At 44.4% G+C, this 27,131-nt stretch overlaps 1 protein-coding gene across 1 annotated transcript in view; it reads left to right on the forward strand.

Moving 5' to 3' along the window:
- Positions 1 to 27,131, forward strand: part of ADCY3 (adenylate cyclase 3) — a 222,729-nt gene that overhangs the window by 163,456 nt on the left and 32,142 nt on the right. Inside the window, exons 6-11 of the mRNA XM_082249900.1 lie at positions 642 to 800; positions 3,005 to 3,170; positions 7,899 to 8,018; positions 21,555 to 21,697; positions 22,378 to 22,539; positions 23,637 to 23,724. Coding sequence (XP_082106026.1) covers positions 642 to 800; positions 3,005 to 3,170; positions 7,899 to 8,018; positions 21,555 to 21,697; positions 22,378 to 22,539; positions 23,637 to 23,724 — 838 coding nt within the window. The remainder of the gene's footprint in view (positions 1 to 641; positions 801 to 3,004; positions 3,171 to 7,898; positions 8,019 to 21,554; positions 21,698 to 22,377; positions 22,540 to 23,636; positions 23,725 to 27,131) is intronic.

Here is a 27,131-nt window from a genome sequence, read left to right on the forward strand (position 1 = left end):
CCCTGCACTATGTAAGTTACATACTTCTAAACCCTGCACAATGAAAGTTACATACTTCTGACCCTGCGCTATGTACGTTACATACTTCTGACCCTGCACTATGTACGATACATACTTCTGACCCGTGGACTCTGTATGTTACATACTTCTGACCCCTGCACTATGTACGTTACATACATCTGACCCTGTACTATGGATGTTACATACTTCTGACCCCTACACTGTGTACATTACATACTTCTGACCCCTGCACTATGTACATTACATACGTCTGACTCCTGCACTATGCACATTACATACTTCTGACTCCTGCACTATGCACATTACATACTTCTGACTCCTGCACTATATAAAGTTACATACTTCTGACCCTGCACTATGTATGTTACATACTTCTAACCCTGCACTATGTACGATACATACTTCTGACCCTTGGACTCTGTTCGTTGCATACCTCTGACCCATGGACTATGTACGTTACATACTTCTGACCCCTGCCCTATGTACGTTACATACTTCTGTTGTAATTGTTACTGAACTGCGGCAGAGAACAATCAGGTTAGACAGTTCTTAAAAAGGAAACATTTTGAATGAAGTTCTACTAGTGTTTGGCCAAGGTTAAGACTTTCTTCGTCCATCAGATACGTCAGAGAGAAGACCAAAACAGACGTAGACATGCGCGTGGGAGTTCACACGGGCACCGTCATTGGAGGGGTCCTCGGCCAGAAGCGTTGGCAGTATGATGTGTGGTCCACAGACGTCACCCTGGCTAACAAGATGGAGGCCGGTGGCATTCCTGGGTAAGTAGAACATCTGCCATCTGTTTTTATATGTCTTCTATATATATCCAGGTACCTCCAATAATTTAGTTGCTCCCACTGGTGTATTTATAGACGTGCGGGTTGAAATTCGGACACATTTTTCTGTATTCAGAAATTTGGATGTATCCGAATTTCCGAATTACAATAGTAACTAATTTAAAGACCCCAAAACAACAAAGCAAAAATCGTCCGAAATTCGAATCAATTCGAAAGCTAAATCAAATTCAAAGTTGAAATCTAATTTGAAAACAAGAGTAGAATAGAATAGAATAGAAAATAAAAGAATAGAATAAAATAGTATAGAAAATAAAGGGATAGAATGTATTATAAAATAAAAGAATAAAATAGGATGTAATAGAAAAAAACAATGGAATAGAACAGAAAAAAATAAAATATAACCATCTTCCGAAAATGGAATTTCCAATAGAATAAATTTGAATTAGAAAAGAATAGATTAGAATAGAACAAAATAGAAAATAATAGAATAGAAAATAACAGAATAGAATAGAAAACAATAAAATACAAACAAACAATAGAATAGCATAGAATAAAATAGAAAGAATATAACCATCTTCTGAAATTGGAATTTCCAATAGAATACATTTGAATTTGAATAGAATGGTTTAGACCAGGGGTCTTCAAACTATGGCCCTCCACTTGTTCAGGAACTACAATTCCCATCATGCCTATTCATGTCTGTGAATGTGAGAGTTTTACAATGCCTCATGGGATGTGTAGTTCCACAACAGCTGGAGGGCCGTAGTTTGAGGATCCCTGGTTTAGAGTATAATATAATAGAATAGAACTGAAAATAAAAGAATAGAAAACAATAGAATAAAAAAAATAGAATTACATAAAAAAGAATATAACCATCTTCCGAAATAAATTTCAAATAGAATAAATTAGAACTTGAATAGAAAATAAAAGAATAGAATAGAATAGAAAAAAACAATAGAATTGAACAAAATAGAAAAAATATAACCATCTTTCGAAATTCGAATTTCCAGTAGAATAAATTTGAATTAAAATAGAATAGAACAGAATAGAAAATAAAATAATAGACTTAAAAACAATAGAATTGAAAAAAAAAACAATAGAACAGCATAGAATAAAATAGAAAGAATAAACTGTCTTCTGAAATTCGAATTTCTAATAGAAAAAAAATTGAATTTGAATAGATTAGAAAAGAATAGAACAGAAAATAAAAGAATAGAAAACAATAGAGTAGAAAAAAACAATAGAATAGAATTAAATACTTTGTAGAACGAATATAACTGTCTTCTGAGATTCAGATTTTGATTCAAATAAATTAGAATAGAATAGATTAGAATAGAAAAGAATAGAATAGAAAGTAATGGAAAAGCAAAGAATAGAATAGAAAGAATATAACTATCTTCCGAAATTCGAATTTCGAATAGTATAAATTTTGAATTTGAATAGAAAATAAAATAAAGTAAAAAAATAAAATAGAAAAAAAAAACAATAGAATAGAATAAAATAGAAAGAATATGAACATCTTCTGAAATTCAAATTTTAAATAGAATAAATTTGAATTTAAATAGAAAAGAATAGAAAAAATTAAATAGAAAAAAACAATAAAATAGAGAGAATGTGGGCATCTTCCGAAATTTGAATTTTAAATAGAATAAATTTGAATTTGAGTAGAAAAGAATAGAAAAATAAATAAATAGAATAGATAAAAAACAATAGAATAAAATGGAAAGAATATGAACATCTTATGAAATTTGAATTTTGAATAGGAATAGAAGAAAATAAAAAAAATAAAAGAGAAAAAAAGAATATAATAGAATAAAATAGAATATGGCCATCTTCTAAAATTCGAATTTTAAATAGAACAAATTTGAATTTGAATAGAAAAGAATAGAAAAGAAATAGAATAGAAAAAAAAAACAGTAGAATAGAATAAAAGAGAAAGAATATGAACATCTTCCGAAATTTGATTTTCAGATAGAATAAATTCCAATTCGAATGCTGTTTTAAATTTTAAGAATTTGGTCGAATTGAATAAAAAAATTTGGAAAATTCTAAACAAATTCGAAAACGAATTAACGATTAAATGAATTTAACTAAACTAAATTATTTAAAAAGAGAATTGAAATGAAACTAAACACATTTTTTTGGTTCTGCACATGTCTATGCATTTCCATCTTGAATTCCCACAGCCGTGTGCACATCTCGCAGAGCACCTTGGACTGCCTGAAGGGGGAGTTTGAAGTGGAGCCGGGCGAAGGGGGCACAAGGTGTGACTACCTGAGAGAAAAGGGTATCATCACTTACCTGGTCATCGTACCAAAGCAGCCAGTCAATAAGAATGGCATCAATGGAGTGGTGAGTATGAAGGACTTCGTCAGGGGCACCCACCAGCCTTTGTATGGTAGCTGTTGCCAATGCTCAGTGGAGGAGCTCAGGCATACCCCAAAGCACCCTACTGCTCTGCAGCGAACAGTATAGTGATTTTAAGGTAACCAAGCCCCCCCTCTTTTTAAGTTGGATTAATCCCCAACTCCCTCCCCCTCCCCGTGCTAGTTAATGATTACAAGACTAAGAGGTGTGTTTATATATTTAAAAAAAAAATTCCTAACAATTCGCCCAGTGAATGTGCATATACATTTGTTCTATGGGAATTGGGGTTAAACGTCAATGTTTTCAGGCTATTTCCTGTGCTAGTCGAATGTTTTCCATATATTGGTAAAAAAAAAAAAAATGTAAAAAATACCACATTTGGCCAGTAGATGGCGCCAAATAACATAAGATTTTTTCCTATGATGCTAAGCACCATCTAGAGGCCAGATTTCAGTATTTTTGGTTTTACGTTAATAAAAAGAAAAAAGACGTTTGACCAGTATAAGGTTTGTGAGGGAACTTTGATAGGGGTGCAGCAAGAGGTTGAAATCCAAGAGGACCAGGGAGGCATACAGCGAGGTCAAGGTGCAGTGGTATAACCCAGCCAGGGGTAAGTCAAGGACAACAACGCTGGACCGCAGGGGTAAGTCCAAACATGGCAAGAAGAAAAGTCCACAAGACTCTTCTTTGGAAGGCAGAGGAGAGATCTGGGGGTCTAATAGGCCACAGATCTTTCCCTAAAGAGGACCTGTCACATGCTATCACACGGGAAACACGCAATAATGCATACAGCCAGGGTTTTTTTTCTCAGAGAATAGGTGCAGGAACTCCCCCCTTCTGAGTCACTTCTTGTCTCCGCCCCCTACCCACCTCTGAGCACAGTCCCTTGGTTCCACCCCCTACTCACCTCCCAGGACCACCCCTTGTAGAGAATACAGAACCAAGTATAATTTTGTGTTAAGTTTTTGTATGGAATTTGATATGCTCCACCCCAGCAACAGTAGACCACCAACAATGGACCCCCCCCCCCCCGCCACAACAAAATCCTATACCAGCAACAAAGATCCCCAGCAGCAACCACAGATCTCTCAGCATTACTAGACCCTTCAACAGCCAGCAACAATAAACCTCTCCCTCAACAGTTGATCCCCCGCAGCAACATTTCTCCCCACAGCAACACAAGACCCCCCCACCAGAAACAAAAGACATACCCGTCAACAATAGACACCCGCACAAAAAAAAGATCCCCACCAGCGATATTAGATTGTGGGGGTACTCTGATGTGATGGGGAACCCTGTTGTGGGGGTGCTCTGATGTGATGGGGAACCCTGTTGTGGGAGTACTCTGATGTGATGGGGAGCCCTGTTGTGGGGGTGCTCTGATGTGATGGGGAGCCCTGTTGTGGGGGTACTCTGATGTGATGGGGAGCCCTGTTGTGGGGGTGCTCTGATGTGATGGGGAGCCCTGTTGTGGGAGTACTCTGATGTGATGGGGAGCCCTGTTGTGGGGGTACTCTGATGTGATGGGGAACCCTGTTGTGGGGGTACTCTGATGTGATGGGGAACCCTGTTGTGGGGGTACTCTGATGTGATGGGGAGCCCTGTTGTGGGGGTACTCTGATGTGATGGGGAGTCCTGTTGTGGGGGTACTCTGATGTGATGGGGAGCCCTGTTGTGGGGGTACTCTGATGTGATGGGGAACCCTGTTGTGGTGGTACTCTGATGTGATGGGGAGTCCTGTTGTGGGGGTACTCTGATGTGATGGGGGGGTCCTGTTGTGGGGGTACTCTGATGTGATGGGGGGTCCTGTTGTGGGGGTACTCTGATGTGATGGGGAGCCCTGTTGTGGGGGTACTCTGATGTGATGGGGAGCCCTGTTGTGGGGGTACTCTGATGTGATGGGGAGTCCTGTTGTGGGGGTACTCTGATGTGATGGGGAGCCCTGTTGTGGGGGTACTCTGATGTGATGGGGAGCCCTGTTGTGGGGGTACTCTGATGTGATGGGGAGTCCTGTTGTGGGGGTACTCTGATGTGATGGGGGGGTCCTGTTGTGGGGGTACTCTGATGTGATGGGGGGTCCTGTTGTGGGGGTACTCTGATGTGATGGGGAGCCCTGTTGTGGGGGTACTCTGATGTGATGTGGAACCCTGTTGTGGGGGTACTCTGATGTGATGGGGAGCCCTGTTGTAGGGGTACTCTGATGTGAGGGGGGTACTCTGATGTGATGGGGAGCCCTGTTGTGGGGGTAGTCTGATGTGATGGGGAACCCTGTTGTGGGGGTACTCTGATGTGATGGGGAGCCCTGTTGTGGGGGTACTCTGATGTGATGGGGAGCCCTGCTGTGGGGGTACTCTGATGTGATGGGGAGCCCTGTTGTAGGGGTACTCTAATGTGATGGGGAGCCCTGTTGTAGGGGTACTCTGATGTGATGGGGAGCCCTGTTGTGGTGGTACTCTGATGTGATGGGGAGTCCTGTTGTGGGGGTACTCTGATGTGATGGGGGGGTCCTGTTGTGGGGGTACTCTGATGTGATGGGGGGTCCTGTTGTGGGGGTACTCTGATGTGATGGGGAGCCCTGTTGTGGGGGTACTCTGATGTGATGTGGAACCCTGTTGTGGGGGTACTCTGATGTGATGGGGAGCCCTGTTGTAGGGGTACTCTGATGTGAGGGGGGTACTCTGATGTGATGGGGAGCCCTGTTGTGGGGGTAGTCTGATGTGATGGGGAACCCTGTTGTGGGGGTACTCTGATGTGATGGGGAGCCCTGCTGTGGGGGTACTCTGATGTGATGGGGAGCCCTGTTGTAGGGGTACTCTAATGTGATGGGGAGCCCTGTTGTAGGGGTACTCTGATGTGATGGGGAGCCCTGTTGTAGGGGTACTCTGATGTGATGGGGAGCCCTGTTGTAGGGGTACTCTGATGTGATGGGGGTACTCTGATGTGATGGGGAGCCCTGTTTGGGGGGGTACTCTGATGTGATGTGGAACCCTGTTGTGGGGGTACTCTGATGTGATGGGGAGCCCTGTTGTGGGGGTACTCTGATGTGATGGGGAGCCCTGTTGTGGGGGTACTCTGATGTGATGGGGAGCCCTGTTGTGGGGGTACTCTGATGTGATGGGGAGCCCTGTTGTGGGGGTACTCTGATGTAATGGGGAATCCTGTTTTGGGGGTACTCTGATGTGATGGGGAGCCCTGTTGTGGGGATACTCTGATGTGATGGGGAGCCCTGTTGTGGGGATACTCTGATGTGATGGGGAGCCCTGTTGTGGGGGTACTTTGATGTGATGGGGAGCCCTGTTGTGGGGGTACTCTGATGTGATGGGGAGCCCTGTTGTGGGGGTACTCTGATGTGATGGGGAGCCCTGTTGTGGGGGTACTCTGATGTGATGGGGAGCCCTGTTGTGGGGGTACTCTGATGTGATGGGGAGCCCTGTTGTGGGGGTACTCTGATGTGATGAGGATGCTCTCATTTATGGAGGTGACTCTGATGTGATGAGGGGGACTCTGACTGTGTGTTGGAGAGACTCTGTAGTAGGGGGAACCTCTGATGTAATGGGAGGGACATTAAATGTGAAGGAGGGAGGGAATTTAAAACATCAAAAAACGCCAGTTAGCAGCGTTTTTTTGGCGTTTATCTGCATTTTATTGATGTTAGAGCGTTTTTACAGCTGAAAAAAGTCACTCAAAACCCACTCGTTTTTGGGGTTTTTTTTCTTCCCAGCAAGAAACTGCCCTGCCAAAAACTGCTGATAACAGCCTGTGTGTGCATGGACATGCTGGGGAGTTTATGGGCTATAGAAAAAAACATCTGATGCCAAAAACAGCCGCTGTAAAAATGTCCCGTGTGCATGAGGCCTAATTACTCTAGTAGAGAAATGAATTTCTTCCCTACAACTAAGCCCAGAATGAATGAATGAAACACATTAGGGGTGTGACTTACAGTGCATGCTGTCAGTGGATTAAATAGAACCCTATTATTGCTGCCAATACCAGCTGAACCTGCCCTCTTTACCACTTGGTGGAGGATGCGGGCAATACCTTGGACTGGATTCTGGTTTCACATGTATAGGTGTGGATGGGCCCATATAGGTACCCTTTCTGGTGTGTGCTGTTGGTAATAAAATAGAACCCTATTGGTGTGTGGCCCCTTTCATTTGATTGCGGTGTCAGACAAGCATTAGTTCTGTTACTTTTATGCTATGGACTTGCTGTACAAAGACCTCCTGCACTGAAACTGTATTTGTTTGCTGCCTTGATGAATAAAAGTGCAGGACAGAGGTCAGATCTGTTTCTGGATGCCCCTGTCTCATGCATGCTTTATTGCTCTCAATATCAGTTGAGCCTATCCCCTTTATTACTTGGTGGAGGATGCGGGCAATACCTTGGACTGGATTCTGGTTGCACATGTATAGGGCCCATATAGGTACCATTTCCTCTTCACATTATACTATATTAAATACTATAACTACTATATGTACTTACTATACTATATTTACTTACTACATTATATTATTACTTCAGTGCATAGGTGTAAACCCGCCCATTAAGACTGCCCCCATTACAGTACACTTTAATTTTTTTCTTTTGTGTTGTGTATTTATCCTGGACTGGTTTTTCTTTGCAATGTCATAATAGACGAGAGCAACCCCACACAATGATTGGATTTGCACTAACATATCTTTCTGTTTTGTCTTTATTTTTTTGCTTATTTAGAAGCTGTCCCTGACATCATCACATGGAAATTCCCCGCAGCTGATCAACACCAAAGAATGTAACGGAAGTATCCACACCACGTGTACTACACCCGATGAGAACGAGGAGCTGGACACCAGAGTGAGTTAAACCGCTGTATGGTCTTGGCCACCGTGCTGCAGCTCAGTTTCAGGGTCTTGGCAATCTTCTTATAGCCTAGGCCATCTTTTTTTTTTTTTTTTAGGCCATCTTTATGTAGAGCAGCAATTCTTTTTTTCAGATCCTCAGAGAGTTCTTTGCCATGAGGTGCTATGTTGAACTTCCAGTGACCAGTATGAGAGAGTGAGAGCGATAACACCAAATTTAACACACCTGCTCCCCATTTACACCTGAGACCTTGTAACACTAATGAGTCACATGACACCGGGGAGGGAAAATGGCTAATTGGGCCCAATTTGGACATTGTCACTTAGGGGTGTACTCACTTTTCTGGCCAGCGGTTTAGACATTAATGGCTGTGTTGAGTTATTTTGAGGGGACAGCAAATTAATGGCTGGAATACACGGGCCGAATATCGCCCCATCATTCGACCATGAAAAAGTGTTCGTTGGTCGAAAACGTTGCCAACATACACAGGCCGAATATCGCCCGACCGTTTGACCGCCGACCATCGAAACATGAGTGCATGCGTGATGATGTTCTACAGATTTTAAATGAACGACCTTAACACCAACATATAGAATATCGTTTGTTCGCAAACGAGACGACAGAATTTTTTGGTTTTTTCAAACTCACCGATATCAAGTACCAATATTTTGCAGTCCAATTTGCATCAGTAAAAAGTAAAATTGGCGCAAATTGCACTGAAAAGAATTGCATGCGATTTGAACAGGAATGCGGTGAAATTCCTGTCTGAATCGCATGCAATTTCCCCCAATGCTCCTGTGTGTGTGTGTATAGAAAGGGAAAAGCGCCATCTAGTGGGCAGTTTATTAAAAATATTAGAACTACAGTACATATCTGGCCAAATGTAAAATCTTCATAGGTGTCCCGATCCCACCGTCGATAGCAAATCACGGCCACCAGAGGTGCTTACAGGGCTGGAGCAGAAGTTCGGTGACCCCATGGGTATAGGGCGGAAGTGGGGTCCGCCTCTACATCTCCAGCCCTGTGAGCACCTCCAGCGGCTGTGATTTGCTATGGACAGCGGGACCGGGACATCTATGAAGATTTTGCATGTGGCTAGATATGTACAGTGCTGTGAGTTTTAAAATTTTTAATAACTTGCCACTAGATGGCGCTTTTCCCTTTTTATACACAAATACACAGAAGCTGTGGGGGAATTTGCATGTGATTTAGACAGGAATCGCACTACATTCCTGCTCAAAACGCATGCGATTCTTTGCAGTGCGATTTGAGCCAATTAATTTTGTATTGACGCAAATTTCACCGCAAAGTATCCGTTTCAGTATCAGGAGCATTTGCACGAGGTACTCGCTCAAATGCTGGGTATCGGCACCGATATCGGTATCGGTGTATCCCTAGACTATAATATAATATGTAGCATATTAGGCAATACTAATTCATATATATAGTTCTGCTATATTCTGCAGCACATGGAACTGTATCAGTCCCCGCCCCTGAGGAGCTTAGATTCTAATTCCCTTTCCTTGGGCATGAAGATGTTGCTATTGGCATATTTCACATAACTTTAAAGAGATTGGTCTTGTACAGGCCAGGCAGCATATTCACTATGTATATATTATACAGTGCATCTGGAGCGTATTCACAGCGCTTGGCTTTTTTCACATTTTGTAATGCCCTTTTCCAAAATGGATTGAATTCATTATTGTCCTCACAATTCTACAAACAATACCCCATAATGACAATGTGAAAGAAGTTTGTTTGAAATCTTTGCAAAGTTATTAAAAATGAAAAACGAAAAAAAATCCCATGTACATAAGTATTCACAGCATTTGCTCAATACTTTGAAAGCACTTTTGGCACCAATTACAGCCTCAAGTCTTTTTGAGTATGATGCTACAAGCTTGACACGCCTATTTATGGGCAGTTTCTACCATTCTTCTTTGCAGGACCTCTCAATCTCCATCAGGTTGGATGGGGAGTGTTGGTGCACAGCCATTTTCAGACCTCTCCAGAGATGTTCAATCGGGTTCAAGTCTGGGCTCTGGCTGGGCCACTCAAGGACATTCACAGAGTTGTCCCGTAGCCACTCCTTTGTTATCTTGGCTGTGTGCTTAGGATCGTTGTCCTGTTGGAAGATCATCCTTCGCCCCAGTCTGAGGTCCAGAGCACTCTGGAGCAAGTTTTTACCTAGGATGTCTCTGTACATTGCTGCATTCATCTTTCCCTCGATCCTGACTAGTCTCCCAGTTCCTGCCACTGAAAAACATCTGCACAGCATGATGCTGCCACCACCATGCTTCACTGTAGGGATGGTATTGGCCAGGTGATGAGCGGTGCTTGGTTTCCTCCAGACATGACGCTTGCCATTCAGGCCAAAGAGTTCAATCTTTGTTTTATCTGACCAGGAGATTTTGTTTCTCATGGTCTGAGAGTCCTTCAGGTGTCTTTTGGCAAACTCCAGACAGGCTGTCATGTGCCTTTTACTGAGGAGTGGCTTCTGTCTGGCCACTCTACCATACAGGCCTGATTGGTGGAGTGCTGCAGAGATGGTTGTTCTTCTGGAAGGTTCTCCTATCAACACAGAGAAATGCTGGAGCTCTGTCAGAGTGACCATCGGGTTCTTGGTCACCTCCCTAAGGCCCTTCTCCCCCGATCTCTCAGTTTTGCCTGGCGGAGTCCTGGTGGTTCCAAACTTCTTCCATATCCGGATGATGGAGCCCACTGTGCTCATTGGGACCTTCAATGCTGCAGAAATTTTTCTGTACCCTTCCCCAGATCTGTGCCTCCATACAATCCTGTCTTGGGGGTCTACAGACATTCCCTTGGACTTCATAGCTTGGTTTGTGCTCTGACTTGCACTGTTAACTGTGGGATCTTATATAGACAGGCGTGTGCCTTTCCAAATCATATCCAATCAACTGAATTTACCACAAGTGGACTCCAATCAAGTTGTAGAAACACCACATGGATGATCAGTGGAAACAGGATACACCTGAGCTCAGTTTTGCATGTCATGTCAAAGGTTGTGAATACTTATGTACATTTGACATGTTAGTTTTTTAGTTTTAATAAATTTGCAAAGATTTCAAACAAACTTTTTTCACATTGTCATTATGGGGTATTGTTTGTAGAATTTTGAGGAAAATACATTTTGGCATAAGGCTGTAACATAACAAAATGTGGAAAAAGTGAAATGCTGTGAATACATTCTAGATGCACTGTATTTAAAGGGAATAAGAAGAAAGAAATAGTATAGAAAGAGACAGAGAATCACACTGGTCCCTGATTCCCAATGGAGCTCTCAAGCTAATGCCTCTACCACACTCATTCCCACACAAAGGCTAGCTTCAGTTAACCTTTCAGTATATTTTGGATTCTGGTCGAAAAAACTGGAGCACTAGGAGGTATCCTATGTAAATTATAGAGAGAAGAGGTTGACTCCATATCGAGAGTATTCCAGGTGAGATTTGAACTCAAGACCCAGAGCTATATATTGATTTAAATAGTTTCTATCAGTCTAGTATTTTTCTGTATTTTTTCCGTTATCCCTCAACATCCTTCAACATCAGTCCCTGCCCAAGAGGAACTGCAATGTTCCTATCAGAGCAATAAATGAATGGCAGTAATAACAATCATTATCATAATGTCCTACTACATTTTCTATATTACAGATCTCAGATATATTTCAATGCACTTTACAGAGATCACTGCACACAGGGCTGGGACAAGGGGTGGGCACAATGGTTTACTGCAGGAATAAAGGGGGGCCTTGACCATAACCCTAAGCGAAGGCGGGACTCAGTTTGGCATCCTTGCCCTGGTAGCTCGATGACCTTATCCCGGCACTGACTGCACAATCACATCAGTCCCTGCCCTAAAGGAGAGTACAATATAAAAATCTGTTAACCTACTAGATGTAGGAGGCTTCAATTGCTGCCCCTGGTATTTTGATGGGACCCAATATCCCTTATATGCAATGCTGTAAAAGATTGTCAGGGATTGTGGATCTACTACAATAGATGGTCAGGGATTAAGTACAAGCTACATGGGATGGTCAGAAATGGGGGTCATCCTAGCATTTGTGGACACAGAAGATGGGCAAAGACTGGGAAAATGCTACAGAAGATGGTTTAGAGATTGTAGACACACTACTGGTGATGGTTAGGGATTGTAGAAGTGATGGTTGAAGATTGTGGACAGGCTACAAGAGATGATCAGAGATAGTGGACATACTCTAAGAGATGATTGGAGATTGGGGATGTGCTACAGTGGATGGCCAAATATTGGGGTAAAAAAAAAAAAATATATATATATATATATATATATATATATATATATATATATATCCACAGATTGGGGACCTGCTACAGGAGATGGTCAGAGATTGGGGACCTGCTACAGGAGATGGTCAGATACTGGAGACATGAAAAGAGATGGTTAGAGTTGTGTACTTACTACAGGAGATGGCCAGAGACTAGACCTGCTTCAGAAAATGGTCAGAGATTGGGACGCATCAGGGGCACATCAGGAGACAGTCAGAGATTGGGAGCATGGTACAGGATGTAGTCAGAGATTTTAGATATGCTACAGGAGATGGCCAGAGACTAGACCTGCTTCAGAAAATGGTCAGAGATTGGGGGCATATTAGGAGACAGTCAGAGATTGAGAGCATGCTACAGGATGTGGTCAGAGATTTTAGACATGCTACAGGAGATGGTGAAAGACTGGAGGCATGCTACAGGAGATCAGATATTAGAGAAATAAAAATAGATGGTTACAGAATACAGACAGAATACAGAATACTTTATTAATCCCAAAGGGAACTTGGGAAATTGTTTAGAGGTTGTATACATACCACAGGAGATGATCAGAGATGGTGGACATGCTATATGATTGTGGACATGCTACAGAAGATGGTCAGAGATTGGGGACATATAAGGAGATTGCCAGAGATTGGGGACATATGAGGGGATGGTCAGTGATTGTGGACATGCTACAGGAGATAGTCAATGATTGTAAACATGCTACGGGAGCTGGTAAAGAGATTAGAGATATACTACAGGAGATTGTCAGAGATAGGGACAAGCTACAGGAGATGGTCAGAGATTTGAAACATGCTACAGGAGATAGTCAGAGATTGGGGACATATGAGGAAATGGTTAGAGATTGTGAACATAAGATTGTTAGATAATGGGGACAAAAAAGGAGATGGTCAGGGGTTGTGTACATACTACAGAAGATGGTGAGAAATTGGAGACAAGCTACAGTAGATGGTCAGATATTGGGCACATATTCTGGGATAATCAGAGATTGGGGACAAACTACAGGTGATAGTCAGGAATTGGGAACATGCTACAGGTCAGTGATTGTGGGCATGCTACAGGAGATAGTCAAAGATGGTAAACATGCTATGGGAGCTGGTCAGAGATCAGAGACACACTACAGGATATAGTCAGCGATTGGGGGCATGCTACAGGAGATTGTCAGAGATAGGGACAAGCTACAGGAGATTGTCAGAGATAGGGACAAGCTACAGGAGATGGTCAGAGATTTGAAACATGCTACAGGAGATAGTCAGAGATTGGGGACATATCAGGAAATGGTCAGAGATTGTGAACATAAGATTGTTAGATAATGGGGACAAAAAAGGAGATGGTCAGGGATTGTGTACATACTACAGAAGATGAAGTGCCAAAATAAAGCGCAAAAAGGTTTGTGATAAAATATTAATAAATAATCACATCAACTAATCAGTGCCGCGTGCAAACCAGGTGCATAAATACACGGATATGGTGCCCCTAATAAGGATATCATAAAGTGTTAAATAATTAGACGTGATAATAAAGTTATATATAGTGATAGTCCAATGAGTATTGTGATAGTCCAATAAATAAATAAATAGTGATGTCAGTAAGTGTCCAAAAACGATCCAAAAAGGTGCTTAAGTGCCCGGAGAAAGGTGCAACATCATACCATCAATCCAGTGCTGTGGAATGTGCCAGTCCTCCCCCTTTGGATAATCAACTTACCGGACTTAAATGACCCCTAGGCTATACAGCTAAAGAGGGTCAGAAAGGCTTGTGTCCCGGTAAGGAACCTGGTTAGAAATCCTTGGAGGTCTGATGTTCTCAATGCCCCGGTATGCATATGTAGGGAAAAAAGCTTGCAATAGTGTAACTCAGTTATCAATCTTTTATTTAGATAAACATAAGAGTATCACTCACATTTGGTAGAATAAAATCAAGCGGGCAATAAATGAGTGGCAGGTCTGGTATTACTTCCTGGCCGCGGTGTGCGCTCGGGGTATCGCCTTGGTCCCAGCGTGCGTTCCACCGTCCCGGAAGTGACGCGCCAATGATCGTAGACCGGAAATTGCGTGGGCGCGTTTCGCCCTCCCCTTGGGCGTTATCAAAGACGTATATTTGATTATCCAAAGGGGGAGGACTGGCACATTCCACAGCACTGGATTGATGGCATGATGTTGCACCTTTCTCCGGGCATTTAAGCACCTTTTTGGATCGTTTTTGGACACTTGCTGACATCACTATTTATTTATTTATTGGACTATCACAATACTCATTGGACTATCACTATATATAACTTTATTATCACGTCTAATTATTTAACACTTTATGATATCCTTATTAGGGGCACCATATCCGTGTATTTATGCACCTGGTTTGCACACGGCACTTTAAGATTATTTATGATTAGTTGATGTGATTATTTATTAATATTTTATCACAAACCTTTTTGCGCTGTATTTTGGCACTTCATATTGAGAATTTGGTTATCACCTAATTTTGCACAGCAGCACTTAGGTTAATGTACGTTGTATCTACCCATAGCGCGGTATATTTTTATTTCTCATACTACAGAAGATGGTGAGAAATTGTAGACAAGCTACAGTAGATGGTCAGATATTGGGCACATATTCTGGGATAATCAGAGATTGGGGACAAACTACAGGTGATAGTCAGAGATTGGGAACATGCTACAGGTCAGTGATTGTAGGGATGCTACAGGAGATAGTCAAAGATTGTAAACATGCTATGGGAGCTGGTCAGAGATCAGAGCCATACTAAAGGATATAGTCAGCGATTGGGGGCATGCTACAGGAGATGGTCAGAGATTGGGGACAAGCTACAGGAGATGGTCAGAGATTGGGGACAAGCTACAGGAGATGGTCAAAAATTGGGACAATGCTACAGGAGATGGTCAGAGATTGGGGACAAGCTACAGGAGATGGTCAAAGAATGGGACAATGCTACAGGAGATGGTCAGAGATTCGAGACATACTAGGAGATGGTTAGGGTTTGTGTAAGAGATTATCAGAGATTGAGGACAAGCTACAGGAGATGGTTAGAGACTGGGAACGTTCTACAGGAGATGGTCAACGATTGGTGACATAAAAGGAGATCATCATAGATTGTGTACATACTACAGGAGATGGTCAGAGATTGGGGACACGCTACAGTAGATTGTCTGCGAACCAGGCCTTTTTGTCCAACACCTGATCCCATAAATGCGCTTCTGGAAGAATGGTCAAACATTCCCATAGACACACTCCTAAACCTTGTGGACAGCCTTCCCAGAAGAGTTGAAGCTGTTATAGCTGTAAACGGTGGGCCAACTCATTATGGAACCCTACAGACTATGACTGGGATGCCATTAAAGTTAATTTGCCTGTAAAGGCAGGCGTCCCCATTCTTTAGGTAATATAGTGTATGTGAAGCCAGTCTGAGCTGTATCCCTCTATAGTACGTAGAAAGTGTTGAACTCTTTCCTGGGTAGAGCCAAAGCTATATTATAGGCAAATCCTCTTTTCTGGACCTGGCTGTAGATCAGGGATATGCAAACTGTGGCCCTCCAACTGTTGCAAAACTACAAGTCCTATCATGCCTCTGCATTTGGGTGTCATGCTTGTGGCTGTCAGAGTCTTGCTATGCCTCATGGGACTTGTAGTTCTGCAACATCTGGAGGGCCACAGTTTGCATATCCCCACTGTAGGGCATGCACCGTAGGATTGAACAGCTAATAAACTCAGACAAAATCCCCAGGCTTCAATGAGCTGCAGATGTTTTTTTTTTCCTGCAGGAGGAAATGTCAGAGAGCTTTTGTATTGATAATAGGGCTGTTATATGGTAGGTCATTGTGCTCTCCTGCCACATCATAGAGGGCCGAGTCATCCTCCTCTACACGCCAACTTACAATGCTACCCTGTGCATAATCCAGCTTTCTTCTGACCAGGAAGCTATATGCATGGAGTTTGCATGTTTTCCCTGTGCTTGTGCAGGTTTTCTCCAGGTACCCCAGTTTCCTCCCACAGTCCAATCACATGCTGTTAGGGTAAATGGCTTCTGTCTAAATTGGTCCTAGAATAGATTGTAGGCTCCTTGAGCATAGGGACTAATGAGAATGTAAAGGTTTGCATTAATTGCAGGCGCTATATAAATACCTTACTTGTAATAAATAATGTTGTCACAAGCAACCAGCATAGACTAGAAAATTCTAAGCTAATTTTACTTGTATAAATAAATATTAGGGGGGAATTTCTATAATAAAAAAAAAAAAAAAGCATAGCTAGCCCTCCTTCTGGTACATTCGTTCTGTGTGAACAGGGCAGAATTAAACATTCTCAGGCTATTTCCTCTGCAGGTCAACTGTTATTCCTTTATTAAAAATAACAAAAAGTGGGAGAATACCACATTATGGCCACTAGATGGAGCTGACGATCATAAGAAACAATAATTTATTTTGTATGATCATCAGCTCAATCTAGTGCTCATAATGCTGTATTTTCCTGAACCACTTTTTATTTATGAATGAATAACACTTGACCTGGAGAGAAAATAACCTAAATAGCGAATATTCGACTCAGCCTGCATTCGCACAGTTTTCGGGATGTATCGTTCTGTGAATTTTTTTTTTAAATACCCACCTTTATGTTCATGCAGTTGAAAGCTTATGCAGTCTCACTCTCTGTGCTGCAATAAATATACGCACAACGCGTTATATTGCTTCATGTTAATTTTGTTCTTGCCCGCGACGTGCCATGGTTTACAAACGTCTCCTTTTAAGTCAATGTAAGCACATTGCAAATTCGTTCCGGATGCTCCTAAGACATTGCGCAGCTCAGCATACAATCTGGTGCTGTACCTGTGTGCTAAGATGACCAAACTGCTGCGCGTTTACGGGAGTTCCGTCATCCTACACCAGCCAATCAAGGTTGGCAAAGACTTTCACTTACAGCAAGGAATCCACATAGGTATGCTAAAGATGGTCTTTGCCTAAAGGCAATATGCTCATTTTTACAGTAAGGAATCCACAGCGTTCCTTCTCTTACAGTGCAGTCGTCCTGTTATAACAATGAAAAGTCCACAATATTCCCTTAATATAAAGAAGCTATAGTCTACCTATGATAAACAATCCATAGCATGCTTACTCTTCAGGCTGGTATACACAGGCTAAAATTCTGAACTGGCCGAATTTTATTCCATGTGTACCACTGTCTGTTCAACAAAAGCCTGTCATTATATTGGCTTCTGTCGAATGGGCCTGCTGGAAAACCAGCATTCGATCAGCACTTGCAGCCAATGGCGTCAGCGCTGATCTGTATATTCTGACAGGGGGGAGTCCCAGCTGTCAGAATACAATAGCGCATCGGGGAGATCACTGCATGCACATTGCTTATGTGGATATGGAGATCTGTCAGTTCTTTTTGTTCAACCTGCTGGCTGAACGAAAAAAAAAAACCTCAACATGTATACTCGGCTTTAGAGTAAAGAACCCACATTATGTTAACTCTTTACAGTAAAGAATCCACAATTTCTCTTACGTTCATTGACGGACACAGCTCCTGATTTTTTTAACCATTGGGTTATACTGCGCCCTACAGGAGTAGGACACTAGGCAGAAAAAAAGTCTGGCTACGCCTATGGGCAGTCCCAGGGGGTATACTCCCTCTCTCTGCTATAGTTATTCAGTTCTTTTCTGCCTTGTCAGGAGTAAGGACCTTGTTCCTTGCTGGGATCTTTGATCCTGGAAGATTTTTTCTTTTAAGATAGATTTTTTTCTCCTGTTTTTTTCCTGTGAGATCTGCAATCAACTGCCGGACTGGGCGACGGGCTGGATCATTTAGATCCAGTGGTCACCCCAGTCTGGTCAGCGAGTGCGCGCAGACTTCAGCTCCGCGCTAGGTCGGCCGCGACATAGCCCCACTGAACAGGGGCTGGCCTGCGAGTTAAACACCTTGCGAGGTCGCATACAACCAGGTTCCTGGTATGGTGAGTGGCTGTTCCCCCCCTCTCCCCCTGGAGGGTTTTGGGGTGGACGTGGGCCCCTCCATGAGACAGTTGGACCCCCGGGTTCCCCTCCCTCCCGTCAGGCACCCCCTCATCTGTCCCCCCATCCTACCCCCCCACTTATGCTGGGGCTGTGTTGGTGGTCTGGTCCACCTTCTGGGGTGGGGGCAGGGTGCTATGCTGGCGATGGGGACAGGGGGGTGCTACGCCAACAACCAGACAATCGGCTATGTGGTGGGGGCTGCACCTGGTGGGGGCTCCTGCCAGGGCCTCCGTCCTGCCTAGGCCTGTCCTTGAGGCCTAGGGATTCCTCCTGGGAGCCTTGTAGTGCCACGAGGGGCCGCCATTTTATTGTTGCCTTGTGTTGCAATGCACGGCGGCCATGTTTGTGTAGTCCGTGGCCATTTTGCGGTGGTTTGACATAGAAAACAGCGGCAGCCATGTCTATGGAGCCTTCTGGGCGCCATTTTCGGGGGTGGGAGCTGCTCCTCATCCCCTGGTGCTGACTCCTGGATCCTTTCATTTCCTGATCACTGCTCGTGCAGTGCAGATTCTCCTGGTGGCTGCGGTGCCTGGTTTCTGCAGGGGTGGTGAGTCTGGTGGGGTCCTCTCCCTCTATGCTGAGGATCGATTGGTGCTCTGTGACTGGCAACTGGGTGGGCTGCCAGAGTGGTGGGGGTTGTCCCTTAGCAGTGTTTTACACTTTTTTGTGGGGTCCCCCTGGTGACTCATGGAGTCTTTGGAGCACATCTCCCCACCTGATCCCCTCTCTGAGGCTGCGGGGCCCTCCGGGTGGTCCACGGTGGTCCTGGAGTCCTTTGTGTCCCAGGTGGAGGTGGCTTTTGGGTGACGGGCTGGCAAAAAGCACCCCCCACCTTCCCCTGCCTCATCTTGTCTCATCAGATCCTGAATCTGATTCGGCTGCCGCGGACATGGGTCACCCTGCTGGGTCTGAGGCCACTCGGTTCCCCCCCTGGTTTCCAGATTAAACAAGGCAATCATGATTCCGGTTGAAGAGTCTCCGGCCTTTAAGGACTAAGCTGACAGAAAGGCAGAGGTTGTGGCCCGCAATATGTACACCCTGGCTGGTTCAGCACGGAGGCCAATATTCACCATTGCCCTGCTGTTGCAGACTCTAACCAAATGGGCTAGACTTTAGCGCCATGACCTGGAGGGGGAGTAGCCCTGCCTTTGCTGAGCTGGTGGACCAGGGGCTGCAGTTTATCTTTGGATGCGGTCCCCTAGTGGCTCGGCTCTCTGTTTTGGCAGTGGTCCTTCGGTGTGTCTTTTGGTCTGCTCTGGTTCCGTCCACAAAGCTGGACTATCTGGGTCTGACTCTGGACTCGGCCGTAGCCAGAGTGCTCCTTCCTCTTGATAAACTCCAGAAACTGCAGGCTGCAATTTGTCTCCTGCTGTCCAGCAGATGGTTATCCCTCCAGACTTGCATGTGGGTGCTGGGCCTGATAGTGTCTACCTTCGAGGCGGTTCTGTTTGCACAGTTCCATAAGAGGTCCCTGCAAGGGAGATTCTGGCCAAGTGGGACAAGAATCCGCAGTCTCTGGACAATCAGATCCGGCTGAGTCGGGGAACGAAAGAGTCCCTGATATTGTGGCTTAGTTCTTCGGCTGCTTTGCTTTGCATGCCTTTGATGTGGTCTGGGCAATTAGGGTGTACCTGGCAGCTACAGAGTCTTTTAGGAAGTTAGACTCACGGATGGGCTCACGGATGGGCCTCGGAAAGGGTTGTCCGCTTCCTCTGTGACCATTTACAGATGGATCAGACAGACGGTGATTCTGGCCAATTCCATAAGGGGTCAGGTCCCTCCTTCCCATGTCAAGGCGCACTCTACTCGAGCGCTCAGTGCCTCCGGCGCCTTCCGTCATCAGGCGTCAGTGACGCAGGTTTGCAAGGCGGCCACCTAGTCGTCGATGCACACTTTCACAAATTTCTATAAGGTGGATGTGTTGGCATCTGCGAATGCTTCCTTTGGCCGCAAGGTTTTGCAGGCTGCTGTTTAGAGTACCTGGTCCTCTTTGAGGGTGTATTTTTTTTTTTCAGGTGAGCTCCAGTTGTTTTGGTTGAGCTTCTGGTTTACTATAGTTAGCCTTGGGAGTTTCTTTTCGCTGTTCCCACTCCTCATTTTTAACACTGCTTTGGGACGTCCCAATGGTTAAGAAGATCAGGAGCTGTGTCCGTCAATAAACAAAAAAAAAATGGTAAAAATCTATTTCTCTGATGTTCATTGACAGACACAGCACCCACCCCTCTGTGGAGTTGTAATTCTTCTGACGCTGCTTGTAACTAAACTGAGTACCTATAGCAGAGAGCGGGAGTATACTCCCTGGGAATGCCCATAGGCGTAGCCAGACTTATAACCCAATGGTTAAGAAGATCATGAACTGTGTCCATCAATGAACATCAGAGAAATGGATTTTACAGTAAGTCAAAAATCCCATTATTTCACGCTTACAGTAAAGCATCTAAATTGTGCTGAAGCTGGCCATACACTGCTACTGTAACAACTAAAAACAGATTCCTCCACCACCACCCCCTGCCCAGACAATGTTTTCTGATGATAAGTAATCCCTAACATGTCTACTCTTACAGTAAAGAATCAACAATATGTCACTCTCAGTCAAGAATCCAAAATATGCTTAAGCTGTCTATACATTGTTACAGTAACAACAGAAAACAGATTCCTCCATTTACACAAATGAGGTAGATAGAAAAATCCCCCATGCTGGGAAGTTGCTGATTGGCTGCAGCTGCTGATCAAGGAAACATTTCCAACATCCCTTAGGCGTTTCTATTACATTATGCCAATACATTTGTGCAGTACTTCCGCGAGATGGAACGCACGCCAGCCTAACTCCTACCGTAAAAAAAAAAAAATACAATATGCATACTCTTATATAAAATAATCCACAACTGTCACTCTTATAGTAAAGAATCCACAAAATGTCACTCTTACAGTAAAGAATCCACACTATGCCTACTCATATAAAAGAATCTACAATATGTCACTCTTACAGTAAAGAATCTTCAATATGTCTACTCTTACAGTAAAGAATCCTCAATATGTCTACTCAAATAGAAAAATGTCCACAACCTCACTACCCTTACAGTTAAGAAACCTAGAAGGCAATAATACTGTGTACTGCACGTCCTTGGCACATTCTATCCTAATAGCATGGCTATCCCATGTTTGCCATCCTGCCCCTCACAGGTGGTGAACCCATCCTTCCCCAACCCACGCAGACGCCTCCGTCTCCGAGACCTGGCTGAGAGAGTCATCGACGCCCAACAGAATGAGCAAGAGCTGAACAAGCTGCTGAATGAGGCCCTCCTGGAGAGAGAGACTGTGCAAGTGTAAGTTATCGGCTTGTATTATAACAACCCCCCCTAGACGTTCATAACAACCCCCGACCCCCAGAAGTTCATAACAACCCCCCACCACCCAGACTTTTCACCAGTGGTTGACAACTTACCAGGTATAAGGGTCCTAACTGACCATTAGGGCATTTTTCCAGTGCCGGACTGGACTTTGCACCCATTGTAGCTCCCTGAAAGACGCAGAACACCTAGGCGCCATTCATCTGAAACATTTATGTTTGGTAAACCAGACCTTGCCTAAACCATCATTCAAAAAGACCTCACATGGAGACTGTTGTCCAAATGAACAAGTTTAAACTTCTAGTATGTGAACCGTATTTCAAGCAGTATGAAATAGGTGGAGGGATGCCATAAATGCATTGTGGAGCAGATCTTCATCAGATCAAGATCCAGTCTGCCATGGTCATCTCCATACGGTGACATCTTTGGTCAAATTTGGCCAAAACAGGTCTTTTTTAAGCCCCGAAGATGGGGAAGGATTTTACCCCTGTAACACCTTGGATTTATTGTCCTTAATCAATAAACGTTTTATACCAATCACCAAGCTAGATGACCGTTTTGACTAGGCACTCCTAACTCCATACCCAATAACATATCTGGTAGATGTGATACTGTAGACTTGATTGTGATTTGGTTGATGTCTCTCTTGTCTGCAGCTTGAAAGGGAAGTACACCTACCGCCTGTCCATGAGGTTCATCAACCCGGAGATGGAGACTCGTTTCTCGGTGGAAAAGGAGAAACAGAGCGGGGCCGCCTTTAGCTGTTCCTGCGTGGTTCTGTTCTTTACTGCCGTTGTTCAGATGCTGATCGATCCCATGTAAGTCTATAGAGGTGATTTTAGGGGTTAATTTACTGATATTTCAGGGTTCGATAGATGCTGGAGAGTTAAACCCCTTGACAGTATCTCCTCTTATAGAGATACTCTATTGGTGAGATTTCTGGGTCTGCACACCTAGTTCCCACCATCCTTGCCCTGAGTTACTGGATCTGCTCACCTACTGTCTCCATTATGAAGGGTTCCCACCATCCTTAAGCTGAGTTCCTGGGTCTGCTCACCTGCTGATCCCATTATGAAGGGTTCCCACCATCCCTAAGCTAAGTTCCTGGGTCTGCTCACCTGCTTCGCCCATCGTGGAGGGTTCCCACTATCCCTAAGCTAAGTTCCTGGGTCTGCTCACCTGCTGCGCCCATTATGAAGGGCTCCTATCATCTGTTAGCGGAGTTCCTGGGTCTACTCACCTGCTGTGCTCATTATGAAGGGTGTCCATCATCCCTAAGCTGAGTTCCTGGGTCTGCTCACCTGCTGATCCCATTATGAAGGGTTCCCACCATCCTTAAGCTGAGTTCCTGGGTCTGCTCACCTGCTTAGCCCATAATGAAGGGCTCCCACCATCCCTTAGCTTACTTCCTGGGTCTGCTCACCTACTGTGCTCATTATAAGAGGGTTCCCACCATCCCTAAGCTGAGTTCCTGGGTCTGCTCACCTGTCATTGCTATTATAAGGCTTCTCACCATCCCTGAACTTTTGGGTCTGCACAGCTCAGCACCCATTATGAAGGATTCCCACCATCCCTGCACTGGAATTCTGGATCTGCACGCCTGCTGTGCACATTATGAGGGGTTCCCACTATCCTTGTGCTAAGTTCCTGGGTCTGTACACCTGCTGTGCCCATTATGAGGGGCTCCCACCACTTGCATCTGCAGATTATGAGGGGTTCTCACCATCCCTGTAGTGAGTTGCTTAGTTTGCACACCTGCTGTGCTGTGATTGGTGCGGGAAGTAGGTTGGAAGTGAAGTGTAACAATTAGTGTGATGACCCCAGGGGTGATGACAACGCTACAGAGTTTGATTGGGAAGTAAAATTTCTGCTTTTGAGATAAATATTTTGTCCTTTTTTTTTTTTTTGTTTTTAGGCTGGTGGCCAACTATGTGACTTTTGTCATCGGTGAAATCCTTCTTCTGGTTCTCACCATCTGCTCATTGGCAGCCATATTTCCCAGGGTAAGAAGAGACTTTGTCTAAGGCAGTTGTGGTCAACTTTTTGTGCTATAGGGGGCCTCAAGTGCGGCTCCTGACATCACTAAAGGTGCCACACATAGTATTTGGTAAATGTGATGCTACAGGAAAGCTGTAGAGACTGAAGACATGCAACAGGAGATTGTCAAAGACTATGGACTTGTAAAAAGAGATAGTCGGAGACTGAAGACATGCAACATCAGATAGTAAGAGACTGCAGGCTTGTGACAAGGAATGCTTAGAGACTGCAGAGATAGTACAGGAGATGGTCCGAGACTGCGGACATCATACAGTAGATGGTTAGAGACTGCGGACATGATACAGGAGATGGTCAGAGACTGCAGACATGATACAGGAGATGGTCAGAGACTGCAGACATGATACAGGAGATGGTCAGAGACTGCAGACATGGTACAGGAGATGGTCAGAGACTGCAGACATGATACAGGAGATGGTTAGAGACTGCTGACATGATACAGGAGATGGTCAGAGACTGCAGACATGATACAGGAGATGGTCAGAGACTGCAGACATGATGCAGAAGATGGTCAGAGACTACAGACATGTTGCAAGAGATGGTCAGAGACTACAGAAATGGTACAGGAGATGGTTAGAGACTGCAGACATGGTACAGGAGATGGTCAGAAAATGCAGACATGATACAGGAGATGGTCAGAGAATGCAGACATGATACAGGAGATGGTCAGAGACTACAGACATGATACAGTAGATAGTCAGAGACTGCAGACTTGATGCAGGAGATGGTCAGAGACTATAGACATGATACAGGATATGGTCAGAGACTGCAGACATGATACAGGAGCTGATCAGAGACTACAGACATGGTACAGGAGATGATCAGAGACTACAGACATGGTACAGGAGATGATCAGCGATTGCAGACGTGATACAGGAGATGGTCAGAGACTGCAGACATGATACAGGAGATGGTCAGAGACTATAGACCTGATACAGGAGATCGTTAGAGACTGCAGGCATGATACAGGAGCTGATCAGAGACTGTAGACATGTTACAGGAGAGTGTCAGAGACTATAAACATGATATAGGAAATGGTCAGAGACTGCAGAAATATTACAGGAGATGGTCAGAGACAACAAACATGATACAGGAGATGGTCAGAGACTACAGACATGATACAGGATATGGTCAGAGACCACAGACATGATACAGGAGATGGTTAGAGACTGCAGACATGAAATAGTAGATAGTCATAGACTGCAGACATGAAACAATAGATAGTCAGAGACTGCAGACATGGTACAGGAGATGGTCAGAGACTGCAGACATGATACTAGTCATTGGTGCAACACAAAGCGTATCCTAACTCAAAATCAGAAATGTAATATGTTGCAGCCTACCAGTCCTTAGATGTGAATATTTTTCTCTGTTGCCTCCATAGGCAACGCTCTAAAAGCCTTTACAAGTTGCCAGTTTAGAGTAACACAGGAGGTCTGGCGCTAGAAGTATCGCTCTCACTTTGCTGTATCTAATGATTTAACAGGTTATCAGTTTAGAATTAACAGTGCGTTTTTGCTCTAACTCTGATGTTTGCTGCGCAGCCATACCTCACATGTGTGGCGCAATTTATGTTTCCATACACATGTGCTTTATGCTGTATGCATGCATTGGAGTGTGTATGGGGGTGACGGAAGTGCTTTTAAATTTTTATTTTATATCATTTTTAATTTTTTACATTTTTTTCTTTAACTTTATTGCTATCACAGGGGGGGCTAACAAGTTCCCAATGTGACAGCATTGGGTAGGTGAGTCTTTATGGAGACATCAGAGTCCTAATAGACCCCAATGTCTCCCCTACCATCCACTCCTGGGATCATTAGTCACCAGAGGAGCACTTCCTGTGGGAGCCGTTTACCACGATTTCGGGCCCCCCGAAGGAACAGGGGAGTTCAGGAACCATTGCTGGCCCCACCAGCTGGGGGCACTCCTTCAGAGACCCATGAAAGTGATCAGGTGGCTCCAAAGCCACCTGGATCACTTTTATCTGATAGGCCTATGCCAGCTGAAAAAATCTATTATAAGCTCATTGCATGTTCGTGGTCCTGGTCTTCTCTTTTCCAGCGCTGGCACCTCTGGCTGGGGGCACACCTTCAGAGACCCATAAAAGTGATCAGGAGGCTCTAGAGCCACCTAGCTCATTTTATCTGAAAGGCCTTTGCCTGCCTAAAAAAAACAATTACAAACTCACAGCATTTAACATGGTCCCAGTGTTCTCAGAGGAATGGGAGAGCTCAGGAACCACCGCTGGCACCGCCGGCTGGGAGGGAGGTTAAAGGCACACCTTCACAGACCCATAAAAGTGATCAGGTGGCTCTAAAGCCACCTGAATCGCTTTTATCTGAAAGGTCTTTGTCAGCTGAAAATTATTATTAGCAAGCTTATGGTATTTACTGATGTCCCGGTCTCCACGGAGGAATGAGTAAGCTCAGGAACCACTGCGTGGGCCTGGGAGTGCTTGGGGTTACACCATCACAGACCCATAAAAGTGATTGAGTGGCTCTAGAGCATCCTGGACCACCGTTAACTGAAAGCCCTTTGCCATTTGAAAATCAATAGCAAGCTCACAGAATGAACCGTGACCCTGGGCTCTGTGGAGGAAAGAGAGAGCTCAGGAACCAGCACTGGCAGCGGGTTGGGGGCACATCTTCAGGGAGCCATAAACGAGATCAGGTGGCTCTAGAGCCACCTGATCTCTTTTATCTAAATGCTAATGGCATTTAGAGTGGTCCCAGTCTCTTCAGAAGAATGGGAAAGCTCAGGAACCACCATGGATGCTGGCAGTGGGTCGGGAGGGTTCTTGGGGGTTACACAGTCAGAGACCCATAAAACTGATTGGGCTGCATTAGAGCCACCTGGATCACTTTTATCTAAAAGCTCTTCACCAGCTCCAAAGATCAATACCAAGCTTATGGCTGCATCAGCACCTTGTATACCACGCCGTTTATAAAGGATACGATGAGTTCTCTGAGGGTGACGTAGTTTCCTCTGAACAAGGAACACCCAAGCTAAACCTTATTCAAAGGTCATGTTTGGCACCTGGAAGGAAACTACAGCAGCATGTTCTCTAGGAAGAGGTCAGTAGTGTAGCCTTAAATCTATTGGTCCATCCCGGATAAATGCTGTGTCTTGACCACACTGGCATCCATCTCTTCTGAGTTACTGACCTGGAATAGATACAGATTCAGATAGAACGTGATCCAGGTCAGTGACTTGGTTGGAAGTATTGAAGCCAACGGACCGGTGTGACAGCCAGGCAACTAGAAGTTTCAGAAGAAGAGATCAGTTCTAGCATCCGCCATGTTTTTCTGAGTGTAGAATGGCTTTATCAGAATGGTAATCTTGTTATAATAAC

The sequence above is a fragment of the Pelophylax lessonae genome, assembly GCF_965119305.1.
Source record: "Pelophylax lessonae genome assembly, chromosome: 3".
Lineage (NCBI taxonomy): Eukaryota > Metazoa > Chordata > Amphibia > Anura > Ranidae > Pelophylax > Pelophylax lessonae.